Below are 16,680 nucleotides of genomic sequence, written 5' to 3'. Positions count from 1 at the left end.
TGGCCTGCCATATGAGTTGTGTTATACTCACAGACACCATTCAAACAGTTTTAGAAACTTTGGAGTGTTTTCTATCCAAAGCTAATAATTATATGCATATTCTAGTTTCTGGGCAGTAGTAATAACCAGATTAAATCGGGTACGTTTTTTTTCCGGCTGTGTAAATACTGCCCACTATCCCTAATAGGTTAAGTACTGCAGTGCATCTCCTCCTCGTGGAGTGCACCAGATTTGCCAGTTCTTGCTGTGAGATGTTACCCCACTCTTCCACCAAGGCACCTGCAAGTTCCCGGACGTTTCTGGGGGGAATGGCCCTAGCCCTCACCCTCCGATACAACAGGTCCCAGACGTGCTCAATGGAATTGAGATCCGGGCACTTCGCTGGCCATGGCAGAACACTAACATTCCTGTCCTGCAGGAAATCACGCGCAGAACGAGCAGTATGGCTGGTGGCATTGTCATACTGGAGGGTCATGTTAGGATGAGCCTGCAGGAAGGGGACCACATGAGGGAGGAGGATGTGTTCCCTGTAATGCACAGCGTTGAGATTGCCTGCAATGACAACAAGCTCAGTCCGATGATGCTGTGACACACCGCCCCAGACCATGACGGACCCTCTCCAGAGTACAGGCCTTGGTGTAACGCTCATTCCTTAGACAATAAACGCGAATCCGACCATCACCCCTGGTGAGACAAAACCGCGACTCATCAGTGAAAAGCACTTTTTGCCAGTCCTGTCTGGTCCAGCGACGGTAGGTTTGTGCCCATAGGCAACGTTGTTGCCGGTGATGTCTGGTGAGGACCTGCCTTAAAACAGGCCTACAAGCCATCAGTCTAGCCTCTCTCGGCCTAATGCAGACAGTCTGAGTACTGATGGAGGGATTGTGCGTTCCTGGTGTAACTCTGGCAGTTGTTGTTGCCATCCTGTGCCTGTCCCGCAGGTGTGATGTTCGGATGTACTGATCCTGTGCTGGTGATACACGTGGTCTGCCGCTGCGAGGACGATCAGCTGTCCGTCCTGTCTCCCTGTAGCGCTGTTTTAGGCTTCTCACAGTACGGACATTGAAATGTATTTCCCTGGCCACATCTGCAGTCCTCATGCCTCCTTGCAGCATGCCTAAGGCACGTTCACGCAGGGACCCTGGGCATCTTTCTTTTGGTGTTTTTCAGAGTCAGTAAAAAGGCCTCTTTAGTGTCCTAAGTTTTCATAACTGTGACCTTATTTTGCCTACCCTCTGTAAGCTGTTAGTGTTTTAACGACCGTTCCACGGGTGCATGTTCATTAATTGTTTATGGTTCATTGAACAAGCATGGGAAACGGTGTTTAAACACTTTACAATGAAGATCTGAAGTTATTTGTATTTTTTCAAGTTATCTTTGAAAGACAGGGTCCTGAAAAAGGGACGTTTCTTTTTTTGCTGAGTTTATCTTCACAACATATTAGACCACCACCTTGTGGTGAAATTGGTGTATTAAAGCATCAGGCAGTGGCAAAAATGTACTCAACAATATTAGTATGACATTAATAATTTTATTGCATCACTTCATTTGATCATTTCAACCCAGGGACAGCCATACTGGGACAATAAAAGATCAGCAACAGACGGGTAAAGATGCAGGTAGAAAATACAGCTAAAAGTAATCGAATTCTGACCAAATAAACATTTCTGAAGCTAATGTACACAATACTTTTGAAGAATCTACATTTGTTATTAAAAACAGTTTATTAAATCATTGACTGAATAGTTAAGCTACTGCATGATATTTTAGGCCTAAAGGACAGAGAAGGATTCTGGAATTTTAGGGCAACCAACCACACTCAAGAAACACAAAGAAGTTCAAGAACATTATTCAAGGGATCGCAGTTGGGGGCAAGATTGAGAATCTAAAATACAGTAGAAAGAAAAAGGATGATTATAACCCATTGTATATCACGACTTCACTCTTCAGAATATTGCAGCAGAATGTAAACACAGATGTTTGTTTACATGGTTTATGGATGCTATTCCCAGTATAGAATAGGGAAATACAGACTAATTCATTTATTTGAATACAGTCAGCGATGTTGTATGTTTACAAAGAGAGCCACATCATTACGTATAACTCTACCATAGAGTTCAATTAAAATAAGTCATGAATGTTCTTCATTTGCAGAAAACACATTTCATTTTTTTAAACCATACAGTATAATACACAGATCGCTGCTTTACAATATGGCTTTTATATTTTTTGGCCTCTTCCTCCATCCAAATGACATAATTCAATGTACAAGTCACAGTTCAAATGTACATTATAAACCTCTTGTGCTTTTCAAAGTATTTTTCACATGAAATGCATTCTCTCACATGTAGGGCCATGGGGGGTTTTCCTGAGCATGATCTCATCACAACAGGAAAAACTCCTGGCCCTACTCATTTCAAATAGAAAAAGTATAACCTATAGTTTTTCCAAATGACTGGGTTCCTCCTGTTCAGGTCAGGCTACCACATAAACCTCTGTACAGCCGGACTATTTGGCCATTGAAAAGTCTTGTTGACGAAGATGTAGAGTGTGGCTGCGTTGACGGCTGTATAGAGCAGGAACTCCAGCACCAGTCTGGTGAGGGAGGGCAGGGGCATGTGGAGGCGGTAGAGCAGGTACGGAACAATAAAGTACCTGAACTCTAGCAGCTTCTGAGGCACTGTGGCCGCCAGCAGACACACCAGGAATGCCAGGATCCAGAACAACGACCGGGATTTCAGAGTGTCCATGAAGTTCCACGCTGCAAACACGTATGCCGGGATGAGAGCAAAACGCACCGCCTCGTGCTTCTGGAAGATCCTCTTCCACACATAGAAGGGGAAGTGTCTGTTGTCAGCCAGGAGGTACTTGTGCACGAAGGTGAACTTCCACACTAGGAGCAGGCAGAGTCCTGTGATCAGTAAGTAGAGCAGTGGCTGCTTCTTGAGGGTCTGGAGGAAGCGGAGAGCTCGGTGGTAGCACAGCGACGTGGGGATGGAGAAGAAGAGGGCAAAGGAGAAGAAGTAGAAGAGCTGAGGGAAGTTGAGACAGGCCTCGTGATTGGTTCTGTCCCCGATTACGATCCCATCATTCAGCACGATGAACGTGATAAAACCCACGGCAACAAGAATGTACGGCCACGCCACTAGCGTCACAGCCTTCACGTGATTGGCTGTGGTCAAGAATTCCAACAGGAAACGCATCACTCTCCTCACCCCACTTACGGAGAAAGGTATCTGACAGGGCGACTTGTCATCCTTCTTCTTCGACTGTTCCGTCCTCCAGGTTTCATCCATCTTGTTGGCCACCACCGTGGCGGCACAGAACGCCACCCAGATGATGTTTGTCTGGCGGAAGAATATGGCGAAGACGCCGAGGAGTGCCGAGGCTTTGTGACAGCCGTACAGGGTCATGAGGTACGTGAAGAGAATGAAGAAAGTAGATCCGGCATCTGTGTAGTAGAGGAAGTTGAAGAAGTAGAGCACGGGGAAGGTGGACAGGGACAGGGCAGAGAGAACTCTGCGGGAGGCAGTCTTAGTCTGAAAGAGAAACCATGGTTGTTATGACTAACAAAATGAATGCAATTGAAGCTTTAAGGGCATTCAATAATTTTTTTCAAGGTCTTAATTTATACCAACATTATTTGCGTAAGGTGAGTAAAAGTTGTACTGGAGCAAAAGCCATGTGTCTACATAAAATCAAAGCTTAGTACAATATAAAAGCACTTTACATATTTTTTGGGTCAAATGTAATACATTTAAACACTAACTTCCTTTTCACCCAAGTTAAAACAAATCATTGACATAGATCCAGAATGAATCCTAACAAAACATTCTAACATATTGCTCAATATACCCAACCTTTACTCCCCCAACCAGATTTGGCTGACAGCACTAAACACAATTAATGAAAAATATACCAAATCACAAATGCTAGTGCACACATTGAAGCTTTCCAGAACAGGAGCTGGCCACCCTTGGGGATGTTATAAAATGTAATAACATTATTACCTTCTCTTTAAGGTGGAGCTTGCAGATGATGAGATAGAGTAGGTAGAGGATGCCACAGTTGAAGAGGAGGTTGATGAAGCGCAGCATTGCGGTAGAACACACTACCTTCCCTGTGAGGTCCACTAGCCACACCACTGGCTTGATCACGCCCACTGACGCCAGGTACAGGCCAGGAAGCGTGGTGATCATTGGGTCCCACTGGAACAACAAAGATAAAGGAAAAATATCCCGTTAAAAGAGCCTCTACTACAGCATTGAATTTAAAAGGGTTCATGTTATTTAAACTAGAGACAGATGCCAAATGGTTTAGTTTTATATAGGGCTATATACCACTGCAGAATTACAATGCTTTTCAGGATTCCGGCATGGTATCCACAATAATGACTAGCGAGTCACTAATCTGTCTGTGTTCATAGTCACAGATGGATTAGCTAAGGGTTAAAAAGTCTAGCTAGCAATCTGTCACAATATTCCAAGGACAAGCGTTGCGTTAATCCAACAAGCAAACAATGTAACAAAATCAAGGAAATTTCATTGACAGAGCAAAATGATACCTCGTTGAACTTCCCGTAGCAGTATTTCTGAGCTTGACGGACGTGAAATATTTCGTCCATGTAGGGCTCCCTTTGCACCCGAGTTATTTTGGAGAACAGGAGACACGAAACCAAAAAGTTGGTGCTGCAGAGAGCAGTGAAAATGTACCCTTCGAATTTCTCCATCTTCACCTAGAAATTCCGAACTAACGCGGAAATCAATCTAAAAATCGCTAGATACTTATATATGGTGTACGCAACATACGTTTAATTTCATGTTAACTACGGATGAAATGTATATAAAATGACAATAAAATTACAGATATTTTAATCTAGCTAAAACGCGAACGGAAGAGTTACATTTTTTGACAGTTTGGTGGTCCCGTCAGTGGAAGGTAGTCCGTACAGAAGCTGTTTTAAAATTCTAAGTTCCTATCAGTATCACTTCACAAATTATTGAATTGCTTCTTTGTTGTACAATCGTTTTAAAAATGCGAGCATATATCTAATATATTTTATTTCATAAGTATTGACAATTATTAGGTACAGCATAAATATTTTTTGTCGTGTAAAACCGGAACCTTTCAGATTATTTGTGTTACTTTGTTTTTGTTCCCTGTGTATTTCATTTTTTTAACCACGTGAGATGGTCTAACTGAAATGTTGGAGTCTTTTTTTTATCCACAAATTCGTTTTTCTTCAGTTATGTATTCAACTCAAGAATTGGAACTCTTTCCTGATCGTACTGTAACTCAGTTACTATTCAAAGATGTCAAAAACGCTGCAGAATTGAGGAAAAATGCCATGGAAGGAAAGATTAATGGTGCCTTGATAAACCCGTCTATGGTGAGACAATGTAGCTAGCTAGCTAGAAATGTTGGTTTGATATAATGTATGAATGCTTGACTGAAGTTGATGTAATGATCCACAAACGGATTATTTGAAATGTTTGCAGATAGTGAACCCCTTCCAAGTGCTAGTGGCAGCAAACAAGGCAGTCCATTTACATAGTACTGGAAAAATGAAGACAAGGAGTTTATATTCCGAAATCATCTACAACCTTTCACCCACTAATAATGTAAGTAGCCTCTAAATGTATCTCACACACACATATATGTTGACACTCCTTTCAAAGTAATATCCCATCCCAATGTCTTTCACACATGTTTTCCTTTAGATTTCAGAGGCCTTCAAGAGGTTTGGGATGTCAGACAGTGACAGTGCTGTTCTCATAGTTCTAGTCCATCTCAAAGAGGAGACGCAGCACATGACTGACATCATTGCCAAGGTGGATGGACAACAGATCCCAATTGAAGATGTCTCCATGTTGACCGACACTGCTAAGGTCAAAAAGGTTGGTCATGTTTTTCTTTCACACTAATATAATATATACAGTGCCTTCAGAAAGTATTCAGACCCCTATTCTTTTTCAATCCTCAGCAATCTACATACAATACCCCATAATGACAAAGTGAGAACAGGTTTATTAAAAGTCAAAAACATAAATACCTTGTTTTCATAAGTATTCAGACCCTTTGCTATGAGTCTCAAAATTGAGCACAGGTACATCCTGTTTCCATTGATCATCCTTGAGATCCTACAACTTGATTGGAGTCCACCTGGGGTAAATTCATTTGATTGGACATGATTTGGAAAGGTACACACCTGTCTATATAAGGTCCCACAGTTGACAGGGCATGTCAGAGCAAAAACCAAGCCATGAAGTCGAAGGAATTGTCCGTAGAGCTCTGAGGCAGGATTGTGTCGAGGCACAGATAAGGGGATGGGTACCAAAAAATGTCTGCAGCATTGAAGGTCCCCAAGCACGCAGTGGCCTCCATCATTCTTAAATGGAAGAAGTTTGGAATCACAAAGACTCTTCCTAGAGCTGCCTGGCCAAACTGAGCAATCTGGGGAGAAGGACCTTGGTCAGGGAGGTGACCAAGAACCCGATGGTCACTCTGACAGAGCTCCAGAGTTCCTTTGTGGAGATGGGAGAACCTTCCAGAAAGACAATAATTTCTGCAGCACTCCACCAATCTGGCCTTTATGGTAGAGTGGTCAGATGGAAGCTATTCCTCAGTAAAAGGCACGTGACAGGCCGCTTGGAGTTTGTCAAAAGACACCTAAATGACAAGATTCTCTGTCTGATGAAACCAACATTGAACTCTTTGGCATGGAGGAAACCTGGCACCATCCCTACGGTGAAGCATGGTGGTGGCAGCATCATGCTGTGGGGATGTTTTTCAGGGACTGGGAGACTAGTCAGGATCGAGGGAAAGATGAACAGAACAAAGTACAGAGAGATCCTTGATGAAAACCTGCTCCAGAGTGCTCAGGACCTCAGACTGGGGCAAAAGTTCACCTTCCACCCGGGCAACGATCCTAAGCACACAGCCAAAACAATGCAGGAGTGGCTTGCGTCTCTTAGTGTCCTTGAGTGGCCCAGCCAGAGCCCGGAATTGAACCCGATCGAACATCTCTGGACAGACCTGAAAAATAGCTGTGTAGCGGCGCTCCCCATCCAACCTGACAGAGCTTGAGAAGATCTGCAGAGAAGAATGGGAGAAACTCCCCAAATACAGGTGTGCCAAGCTTGTAGCATCATACCCAAGAAGACTCGAGCGTGTAATCACTGCTAAAGGTGCAACAAAGTACTGAATAAAGGGTCTGAATACGTATGTAAATGTGATATTTATGTTTTTTTTTAAATATATTTGCAAACAAAGCAAAAACAGGTTTTCAGAAATGTCATTGATGAGGGGAAAAAACAATTGAACACATTTTAGAATAAGGCTGTAACATAACAAAATGTGGAAGTTAAGGGGTCTGAATATCTGTATGTATTTGAAAGAAATGGCAGACATTTTGCCAAATGTACGTCTCTGTAAACGTGTTTTGTTATGGGCTTGTGATGTTGCAATGGCAAGTACATTTTTTCTATACCTTGTCAAAGCCTTTTTCAACTCCATTCATATGACTCATTTCACTGATACTGACAGTGTCAGAAATGACTGAAATGTTTTCCAATTAGTACTTTTGGAGAGTGAAGAACTAAAGTGTCACCAACTGATTTTTAAATGCACTTTTGGGATGGAACCTTGCGTAAGTACAGTTTTATCTAAGCAATACTGAAGCTCTTTTGGGAAATGTAGATGTGGAGTGGCCCCTCTCGGTATTGAGCAGGGATGCAAACTAGTCACCTTTCGGCGAAATTCGCAGTTTTGAATCCAAAATAGGTGACCTACAGTGAAGATCTGATGAGAAAAGTTTGGGAGAGGGGCTTTGGATCACTACTGGCTGTAATCGAACGAGTGATGCGTGTTTGTATGCGAGTGAGTGATGCCTGTTTGGAGCAATTCTGGCTGTGTCCAAGGCTCACCCAATCGTTCACATTACAAAAGAATGCAGCATGTGACTGAAGAGCGAAGAGACAACCAACTTGCTAGTTGCAGCATCAGCGCTCGCTCTGGAAATACAGCAGAGGGTGGAAAGGCAGTTTGCCAGTTACAGCAGCACGTCCCCTGAACGATAACGAAGAGGTAGGTGAGAAGCCTGACCACGGAGACAGGGGTGAGAAGGTGTTGAAGCATACTTCATGAGCTGTAACCGAAAAACAACTGGCATTTGGAAAGTTTGAGGTGAGGGAGAAGGTGTGGTGGAACAAGAATTGTTAGCATTGTTAAGTATCTTGCCAGCTGGATCGAATTCAAATTTCAAATCAAATGTATTTTTATATAGCCCTTCGTACATCAGCTGATATCTCAAAGTGCTGTACAGAAACCCAGCCTAAAACCCCAAACAGCAAGCAAAGCATGTGAAAGAAGCACGGTGGCTAGGAAAAACTCCCTAGGAAAAACTCCCTAGAAAGGCCAAAAACCTAGGAAGAAACCTAGAGAGGAACCAGGCTATGAGGGGTGGCCAGTCCTCTTCTGGCTGTGCAGGGTGGATATTATAACAGAACATGGTCAAGATGTTAAAATGTTCATAAATGACCAGCATGGTCAAATAATAATAATCATAGTAGTTGTCGAGGGTGCAACAAGCACGTCCGGTGAACAGGTCAGGGTTCCATAGCCGCAGGCAGAACAGTTGAAACTGGAGCAGCAGCACGGCCAGGTGGACTGGGGACAGCAAGGAGTCATCATACCAGGTAGTCCTGAGGCATGGTCCTAGGGCTCAGGTCCTCCGAGAGAAAGACAGAAAGAGAGAATTAGACAGAGCATATTTAAATTCACACAGGACACCGGATAAGACAAGAGAAATACTCCAGATGTAACAGACTGACCCTAGCCCCCGACACATAAACTACTGCAGCATAAATACTGGAGGCTGAGACAGGAGGGATCAGAAGACACTGTGGCCCCATCCGATGATACCCCGGACAGGGCCAAACAGGCAGGATATAACCCCACCCACTTTGCCAAAGCACAGCCCCCACACCACTAGAGGGATGTCTCCAACCACCAACTTACCGTCCTAAGACAAGGCCGAGTATAGCCCACAACGATCTCCGCCATGGCACAACCCAAGGGGGGCGCCAACCCAGACAGGAAGACCACGTCAGTGACTCAACCCACTCAAGTGACGCACCCCTCCCATGGACGGCATGGAAGAACACCAGTAAGCCAGTGACTCAGCCCCTGTAAAAGGGTTAGAGGCAGAGAATCCCAGTGGAAAGAGGGGAACCGGCAAGGCAGAGACAGCAAGGGCGGTTCGTTGCTCCAGCCTTTCCGTTCACCTTCACACTCCTGGGCCAGACTATACTTAATCATAGGACCTACTGAAGAGATAAGTCTTCAGTAAAGACTTAAAGGTTGAGACTGAGTCTGCGTCTCTCACATTGGTAGGCAGACCATTCCATAAAAATGGAGCTCTATAGGAGAAAGCCCTACCTCCAGCCGTTTGCTTAGAAATTCTAGGGACAATTAGGAGGCCTGCGTCTTGTGACCGTAGCGTACGTGTAGGTATGTACGGCAGGACCAAATCGGAAAGATAGGTAGGAGCAAGCCCATGTAATGCTTTGTAGGTTAGCAGTAAAACCTTGAAATCAGCCCTTGCCTTAACAGGAAGCCAGTGTAGGGAGGCTAGCACTGGAGTAATATGATCAAATTTTTTGGTTCTAGTCAGGATTCTAGCAGCCGTATTTAGCACTAACTGAAGTTTATTTAGTGCTTTATCCGTTAGGTTAGGTGGTTAACTGATTTTTGTCCTCTGACGTCCTTGGGTAGGCAGAGGCAGTCTGGAAGGGCATCGAGGAATCTTTGGGTTGTCTGAGAATTTATAGCACGACTTTTAATGCTCCTTGGTTGGGGTCTGAGCAGATTATTTGTTGCAATTGCAAACGTAATAAAATGGTGGTCCGATAGTCCAGGATTATGAGGAAAAACATTAAGATCCACAACATTTATTCCATGGGACAAAACTAGGTCCAGAGTATGACTGTGGCAGTGAGTAGGTCCAGAGACATGTTGGACAAAACCCACTGAGTCGATGATGGCTCCGAAAGCCTTTTGGAGTGGGTCTGTGGACTTTTCCATGTGAATGTTAAAGTCACCAAAAATTTGAATATTATCTGCTATGACTACAAGATCCGATAGGAATTCAGGGAACTCCGTGAGGAACACTGCATATGGCCCAGGAGGCCTGTAAACAGTAGCTATAAAAAGTGAGTGAGTAGGCTGCATAGATTTCATTACTAGAAGCTCAAAAGACGAAAACGTCATTGTTTTTTTTTTTGTAAATTGAAATTTGCTATCGTAAATGTTAGCAACACCTCCGCCTTTGCCGGATGCACGGGGGGTATGGTCACTAGTGTAACCAGGGGTGAGGCCTCATTTAACACAGTAAATTCATCAGGCTTAAGCCATGTTTCAGTCAGGCCAATCACATCAAGATTATTATCAGTGATTAGTTCATTGACTATAACTGCCTTGGAAGTGAGGGATCTAACATTAAGTAACCCAATTTTGAGATGTGAGGTATCACAATCTCTTTCAATAATGGCAGGAATGGAGGAGGTCTTTATACTAGTGAGATTGCTAAAGCGAACACCGCCATTTTTAATTTTGCCCAACCTAGATCGAGGCACAGACACGGTCTCAATGGGGAAAGCTGAGCTGACTACGCTGACTGTGCTAGTGGCAGACTCCACTAAGCTGGCAGGCTGGCTAACAGCCTGCTGCCTGGCCTGCACCCTATTTCATTGTGGAGCTTGAGGAGTTAGAGCCCTGTCTATGTTCGTAGATAAGATGAGAGCACCCCTCCAGCTAGGATGGAGTCCGTCACTCCTCAACAGGCCAGGCTTGGTCCTGTTTGTGGGTGAGTCCCAGAAAGAGGGCCAATTATCTACAAATTCTATATTTTGGGAGGGGCAGAGAACAGTTTTCAACCAGCGATTGAGTTGTGAGACTCTGCTGTAGAGCTCATCACTCCCCCTAACTGGGAGGGGGCCAGAGACAATTAATCGATGCCGACACATCTTTCTAGCTGATTTACACGCTGAAGCTATGTTGCGCTTGGTGACCTCTGACTGTTTCATCCTAACATGGTGCCGACGTGGATAACAATATCTCTATACTCTCTACACTCGCCAGTTTTAGCTTTAGCCAGCACCGTCTTTAGATTAGCCTTAACGTCGGTAGCCCTGCCCCCTGGTAAACAGTGTATGATCGCTGGATGATTAGTTTTAAGTCTAATACTGCGTGTAATGGAGTCGCCAATGACTAGGGTTTTCAATTTGTCAGAGCTAATGGTGGGAGCCGTCGGCGTCTCAGACCCCACAATGGGAGGAGTAGAGACCAGAGAAGTCTTGGCCTCCGACTCGCTTAATGGGGAGAACCGGTTGAAAGTTTCTGTCGGCTGAATAAGCGACACCGGTTGAGCATTCCTACAGCGTTTCCCTCCAGAAGCCATGAGAAAGTTGTCCGGCTGCGGGGACCGTGCGAGGGGGTTTATACTAACGTTACTATCTGTACTTACTGGTGGCACAGACGCTGTTTCATCCTTTCCTACACTGAAATTACCCTTGCCTAACGATTGCGTCTGAAGCTGGGCTTGCAGCACAGCTATCCTTGCCGTAAGGCGAGCGTTCTCCTGTATATTATAAGTACAACGACTGCAATTAGAAGGCATCATGTTAATGTTACTTAGCTTCGGCTGTTTGAAGTCCTGACGAACCATGTCCAGATAAAACCTCCGGGGTGAAAAAGTTGAATGAAAAAAGTTGAGTGAGGGAAAAAGTACAAATATGAATGAAAAAAGTTGAGTGAGGGGAAAAAGTAAAAATATACGGTAATGAAAAAGCAAAAAACCGTCAGGTAGCAAAGTAAGATCGGCAACAAAACGCACAGCAGCGTAAACAAGTCTGCAAGTTGTGACCGGAAACAGGAAACCGAATTCTCCGTTAGCTAGCCAGAGAAATGTTGAGGAACATTATCCAATTTAGCTGATCAAATTATTGAGTTTATTGTGTGAAAATTAGCTGACTAATAAAGTCAGACAGCTAGCTAGCTAACGTTACACCATCAGATGAGCTAACGTTAGTAACCTAACCAATTCACTATAGTATTAACTGGTATACGACTCCTTGTCGTTCCTGAAGTTATAACGCCTTAGTTGCTTACTGGACCCTGACAATCTGTGTGAAATGTTAACTAGCTAACAAACTATCTGTGAACCAATGTATTCTACAATATGTGGTTAATTTTCAGAATGAGAGAATTGGGTGTAAATGAGGCGTTGCTTCTTAAACAAGTGGTTTCAGGGATCAAGTGTAGCTGGAGCTGGGCCTGGCTGTCACGACTTCCGTCGGAGTCGTCCCTCACCTTGTTCGTTCGGCGGTCTTCTAGCCATCGACGCTCCACTTTTCATTTTCCATTTGTTTTGTCTTGTTTTCCTGCACACCTGGTTTACATCTCCTCATAATTACTATGTGTATTTAGCCCTCTGTTCCCTCCATGTCTGTGTGGGGTATTGTTTGTTGTCAGGTTGGCACGCTTCCGGCTGGTTTGCGCCGGGTTTTGTTTTACACCCGTGCTTTGTGGCAGCCGGTACTTTGTACTTGGTTATTGTACTTTGTGCTGTCTCACTTGTTCTTTGGGCATTTGTTTTTGTGACGCGGTTGCGTTCTGTTCAAAATATTGCCTCAGTAAAGTGCTTTGTTCACTCATCTCTGCTCTCCTGCGCCTGACTTCCATGCACCAGCTACACCCAGCATTGACACTGGCTTAAGCTGGATGCCACTATCGAGGTGAAAGAAACGCCACACACTTTCCTTCTTTCAATACAATGTATTAAAAGGGGTATGCCAGGTGTACTCTCTGCCTGAAAGAGATAAATTATGCCAACAAAGGGTTAGAGGTCGACCGATTATGATTTTTCTACGCCGATACCTATTATTGAAGGACCAAACAAGCTGATACCGATTAATCAGCCGATTTCTTTTTTTCCATTTTTTTATTTTTATTATTATTATTATTTTTTTTTATTATTATTATTCCTATTTATTATTATTTTTTTTTTACAATTTTTTATTTATTTATTTGTGATAATGACAATTACAACAATACTGAATGAACACTTATTTTAACTTAATATAATACATCAATAAAAACAATTTAGCCTCAAATAAATAATGAAACATGTTCAATTTGGTTTAAATAATGCAAAAACAAAGTGTTGGAGAAGAAAGTAAAAGTGCAATATGTGCCATGTAAGAAAGCTAACGTTTAAGTTCCTTGCTCAGAACATGGGAACATATGAAAGCTGGTGGTTCCTTTTAACATGAGTCTTCAATATTCCCAGTTAAGAAGTTTTAGGTTGTAGTTATTATAGGAATTATAGGACTATTTCTCTCTGTACGATTTGTATTTCATATACCTTTGACTATTGGATGTTCTTATAGGCACTTTAGTATTGCCAGTGTAACAGTATAGCTTCCGTCCCTCTCCTCGCTCCTACCTGGGCTCGAACCAGGAACACATCGACAACAGCCACCCTCGAAGCAGCGTTACCCATGTAGAGCAAGGGGAAAAACTACTCCAAGTCTCAGAGCGAGTGACGTTTGAAATGTTATTAGCGCGCACCCGCTAACTAGCTAGCCGTTTCACATCGGTTACACCAGCCTAATCTTGGGAGTTGACAGGCTTGAAGTCATAAACAGCGCAATGCTTGAAGCACAGCGAAGAGCTGCTGGCAAAACGCACGAAAGTGCTGTTTGAATGAATGCTTACGAGCCTGCTGCTGCCTACCACCGCCCAGTCAGACTCCTCTATCAAATCATAGACTTAATTATAACATAATAACACACAGAAATACGAGCCTTTGGTCATTAATATGGTCGAATCCGGAAACTATCATCTCGAAAACAAAACGTTTTTCCTTGCAGTGAAATACGGAACCGTTCCGTATTTTATCTAACGGGTGGCATCCCTAAGTCTAAATATTCCTGTTACATTGCACAACCTTCAATGTTATGTGAAATTAGTTCACAACGAGCCAGGCAGCCCAAACTGTTGCATATACCCTGACTCTGCGTGCAATGAACCCAAGAGAAGTGACACAATTCCACCTGGTTAATATTGCCTGCTAACCTGGATTTCTTTTAGCTAAATATGCAGGTTTAAAAATATATACTTCTGTGTATTAATTTTAAGAAAGGCATTGATGTTTATGGTTAGGTACAGTCGTGCAACGATTGTGCTTTTTTCGCAAATGCACTTTTGTTAAATCGTCCCATGTTTGGGGAAGTCAGCTGTCTTTGTTAAGAAGAAATAATCTTCACAGTTCGCAACGAGCCAGGCGGCCCAAGCTGCTGCATATACCTTGACTCTGTTGCAAGAGAAGTGACACATTTTCCCTAGTTAAAAGAAATTAATGTTAGCAGGCAATATTAACTAAATATGCAGGTTGAAAAATATATACTTGTGTATTGATTTTAAGAAAGGCATTGATGTTTATGGTTGGAGCAACGTGTACCTAAGCGATTATATGCAACGCAGGACAGGCTAGATAAACTAGTAATATCATCAACCATGTGTAGTTAACTAGTGATTATGATTGATTGATTGTTTTTTATAAGATAAGTTTAATGCTAGCTAGCAACTTACCTTGGCTTCTTACTGCATTTGCGTAACAGGCAGGCTCCTCGTGGAGTGCAATGTAAAGCAGGTGGTTAGAGCGTTGGACTAGTTAACCGTAAGGTTGCAAGATTGAATCCCCGAGCTGACAAGGTAAAAATCTGTCATTCTGCCCCTGAACAAGGCAGTTAACCCACCGTTCCTAGGCCATCATTGAAAATAAGAATGTGTTCTTAACTGACTTGCCTAGTTAAATAAAGGTGTAAAAAAAAAAAATTGGCTTCCAAAAATACCGATTTCCGATTTGTTATGAAAACTTGAAATCGGCCCTAATTAATCGGCCATTCCGATTAATCGGTCGACCTCAACAAAGGGTATCATGTTCTGCTGGCACATTGTAGAACAGATGTCCACAGGCAGAAAGTGTAGAATGTAATACAGTGCAGTGCAGCCCAAAGATATTGCTTTTGTTGTGTTGAACTTGATAGTTACACTTTTGTGTGAGTGAGGGGGAGTATTAAATGTTTTACTCTGTGAATGTTATTTTTGCACACGTAGCTTTGTGCACTTGATCAATATCTACTATAGTGGCCACGACAATACAGCAAAAATAGAATTGTTTGTTTCATTCTATTTCTACTTTAAGATGTTTTTTCCCAAGTGCAATATTTAGATTGTGTGTGGTCACACACTTTCTATTATAAAGGCTGTCATGGCTAACTGCAATATTAGTGTATTGTTTTTTTTTTTTAATCAAGACTTGAGTGTCATATGCAGTAAGTCTAGGCAACAAATAACATTGGATTGCTTTCTTCACATTTTTTAGCTGTGAGTTTCATTCACATTAACCACTTTTTATTTTACACACAGAGACTGATCTTGTAGATCATATTCTTTGTTGTTTAATTAGTTAAAACTAATTAACTAACTTAAAATGTGTTAATTAGTTTTGCATGTTTCAGTGGAACAATAAAAAAAGTGTCACCTTTTTGGGCCCTCAACAGTTGACATCCCTGATTGAGACTCGTCAATACACAAACGCTCCCTGAGATAAACGTGTCTGTTCTTTTTGTAACGATGGATCCATTAAAACAGAAGCTCATGCCTTGCTTTACTGTAGGTTACACAGCGACATTAGGAATGATCTATTAAGTCAACTGTCAAGCCGGAATAAACATTTTAATGTTCTAGATGAAAATAATAAATTGTGTGATTCTATCAGGTAACGATAATGTAAATGATTGCACCAAAGCCTGCCACCTTATCCTCCAATAGAGACTTTTCTTTTTAAGGACCTAAACGTCCTTTTATCTGCTGCATCTGCATACATGTGTATAGATTACGTAATGTATAATAACTGATACCAATAATGTATAGATTATGTCATGTATTATAAATGACTCCAAATGAAATATTGTACCATGTTTGACTGACTGCTTTTAGTGTCTCAACTCTCTTTGACTGGTCCACAATGTCTTTTTTTAAGTCTGTATTTTGTACTGTAAGCTATTGTGTCATTGTGGAGTGACACTTTTAATACATATTTCTAACTGATGCTCTTGTTTTCTTTCTCCAGCTGTACAAAACCACACCCCAGGAGGATACGTGTCTACTGGACGCTGTTGTCTGCAGGATGGCAACCAAAGATGTCATGTAGCTCAGCAAGAAGACATGGCAGCAAATGGAACCATTCATGTTATATCATTTTTTGTTGTTGTTGAGGGTTTCATATTGATGTTGTTGCACAATGTCATAAATCAAATGTTTTCCTCCTCGAATATGTTATTAAACATGTTTATTTTTAGTTTTCGTATGACTGTTAATTTACACATCAGCAGTGTTGACTCTGGTTAGAAAGTGACATACGTAGGAGTACCAACCTTAGTGGTTAGTGACTATAGCTAGGTTCCCATCCAATTGGCTACAGATTTTCATGCAAATACTGTAAAATCTGCATAAAAACTATATGCATATTTCCCCATCAGAGATGTTTTATCAAATTGACTTGTTGCGGAGAGGTGGTGTAGTGCACATAAAAATAACTTTTGCGTTTAAATT

At 42.4% G+C, this 16,680-nt stretch overlaps 2 protein-coding genes across 2 annotated transcripts; one reads left to right on the top strand and one right to left on the bottom strand.

Annotated features, from left to right (window-relative positions):
* Positions 1–1,515: 1,515 nt before the first annotated feature.
* On the bottom strand, positions 1,516–4,951 carry alg10 (ALG10 alpha-1,2-mannosyltransferase). Its single transcript, XM_014152771.2, has 3 exons — positions 4,565–4,951; positions 4,011–4,208; positions 1,516–3,539 (listed from the first exon to the last, which is right to left on the bottom strand). The coding sequence occupies exons 1-3, from the start codon at positions 4,727–4,729 to the stop codon at positions 2,481–2,483; spliced, it is 1,422 nt and encodes a 473-aa protein (XP_014008246.1). The 5' UTR covers positions 4,730–4,951; the 3' UTR covers positions 1,516–2,480.
* A 232-nt stretch (positions 4,952–5,183) lies between these two features.
* Positions 5,184–16,425, top strand: tprkb (Tp53rk binding protein). The gene is given in 4 exon segments (NM_001146530.1): positions 5,184–5,389; positions 5,499–5,621; positions 5,721–5,897; positions 16,199–16,425. Coding segments are annotated over 4 exon segments (567 nt in total). The 5' UTR covers positions 5,184–5,203; the 3' UTR covers positions 16,280–16,425.
* Positions 16,426–16,680: the final 255 nt, after the last annotated feature.

Source organism: Salmo salar, chromosome ssa17 (assembly GCF_905237065.1).
Source record: "Salmo salar chromosome ssa17, Ssal_v3.1, whole genome shotgun sequence".
NCBI classification, from domain to species: domain Eukaryota; kingdom Metazoa; phylum Chordata; class Actinopteri; order Salmoniformes; family Salmonidae; genus Salmo; species Salmo salar.
Note: the sequence above shows the minus strand (reverse complement) of the source record. Positions and strands in the feature narration are given on the sequence as shown.

Excerpts from the sequence above, each read along its gene's own strand:
- alg10 (XM_014152771.2), bottom strand. The coding sequence starts at position 4,729 with ATGGAGAAATTCGAAGGGTACATTTTCACTGCTCTCTGCAGCACCAAC. Across the intron at positions 4,209-4,564 it reads GCTACGGGAAGTTCAACGAG|TGGGACCCAATGATCACCAC; the intron begins GTATCATTTTGC and ends TTGTTGTTCCAG. Across the intron at positions 3,540-4,010 it reads AGCTCCACCTTAAAGAGAAG|ACTAAGACTGCCTCCCGCAG; the intron begins GTAATAATGTTA and ends TTTCTCTTTCAG.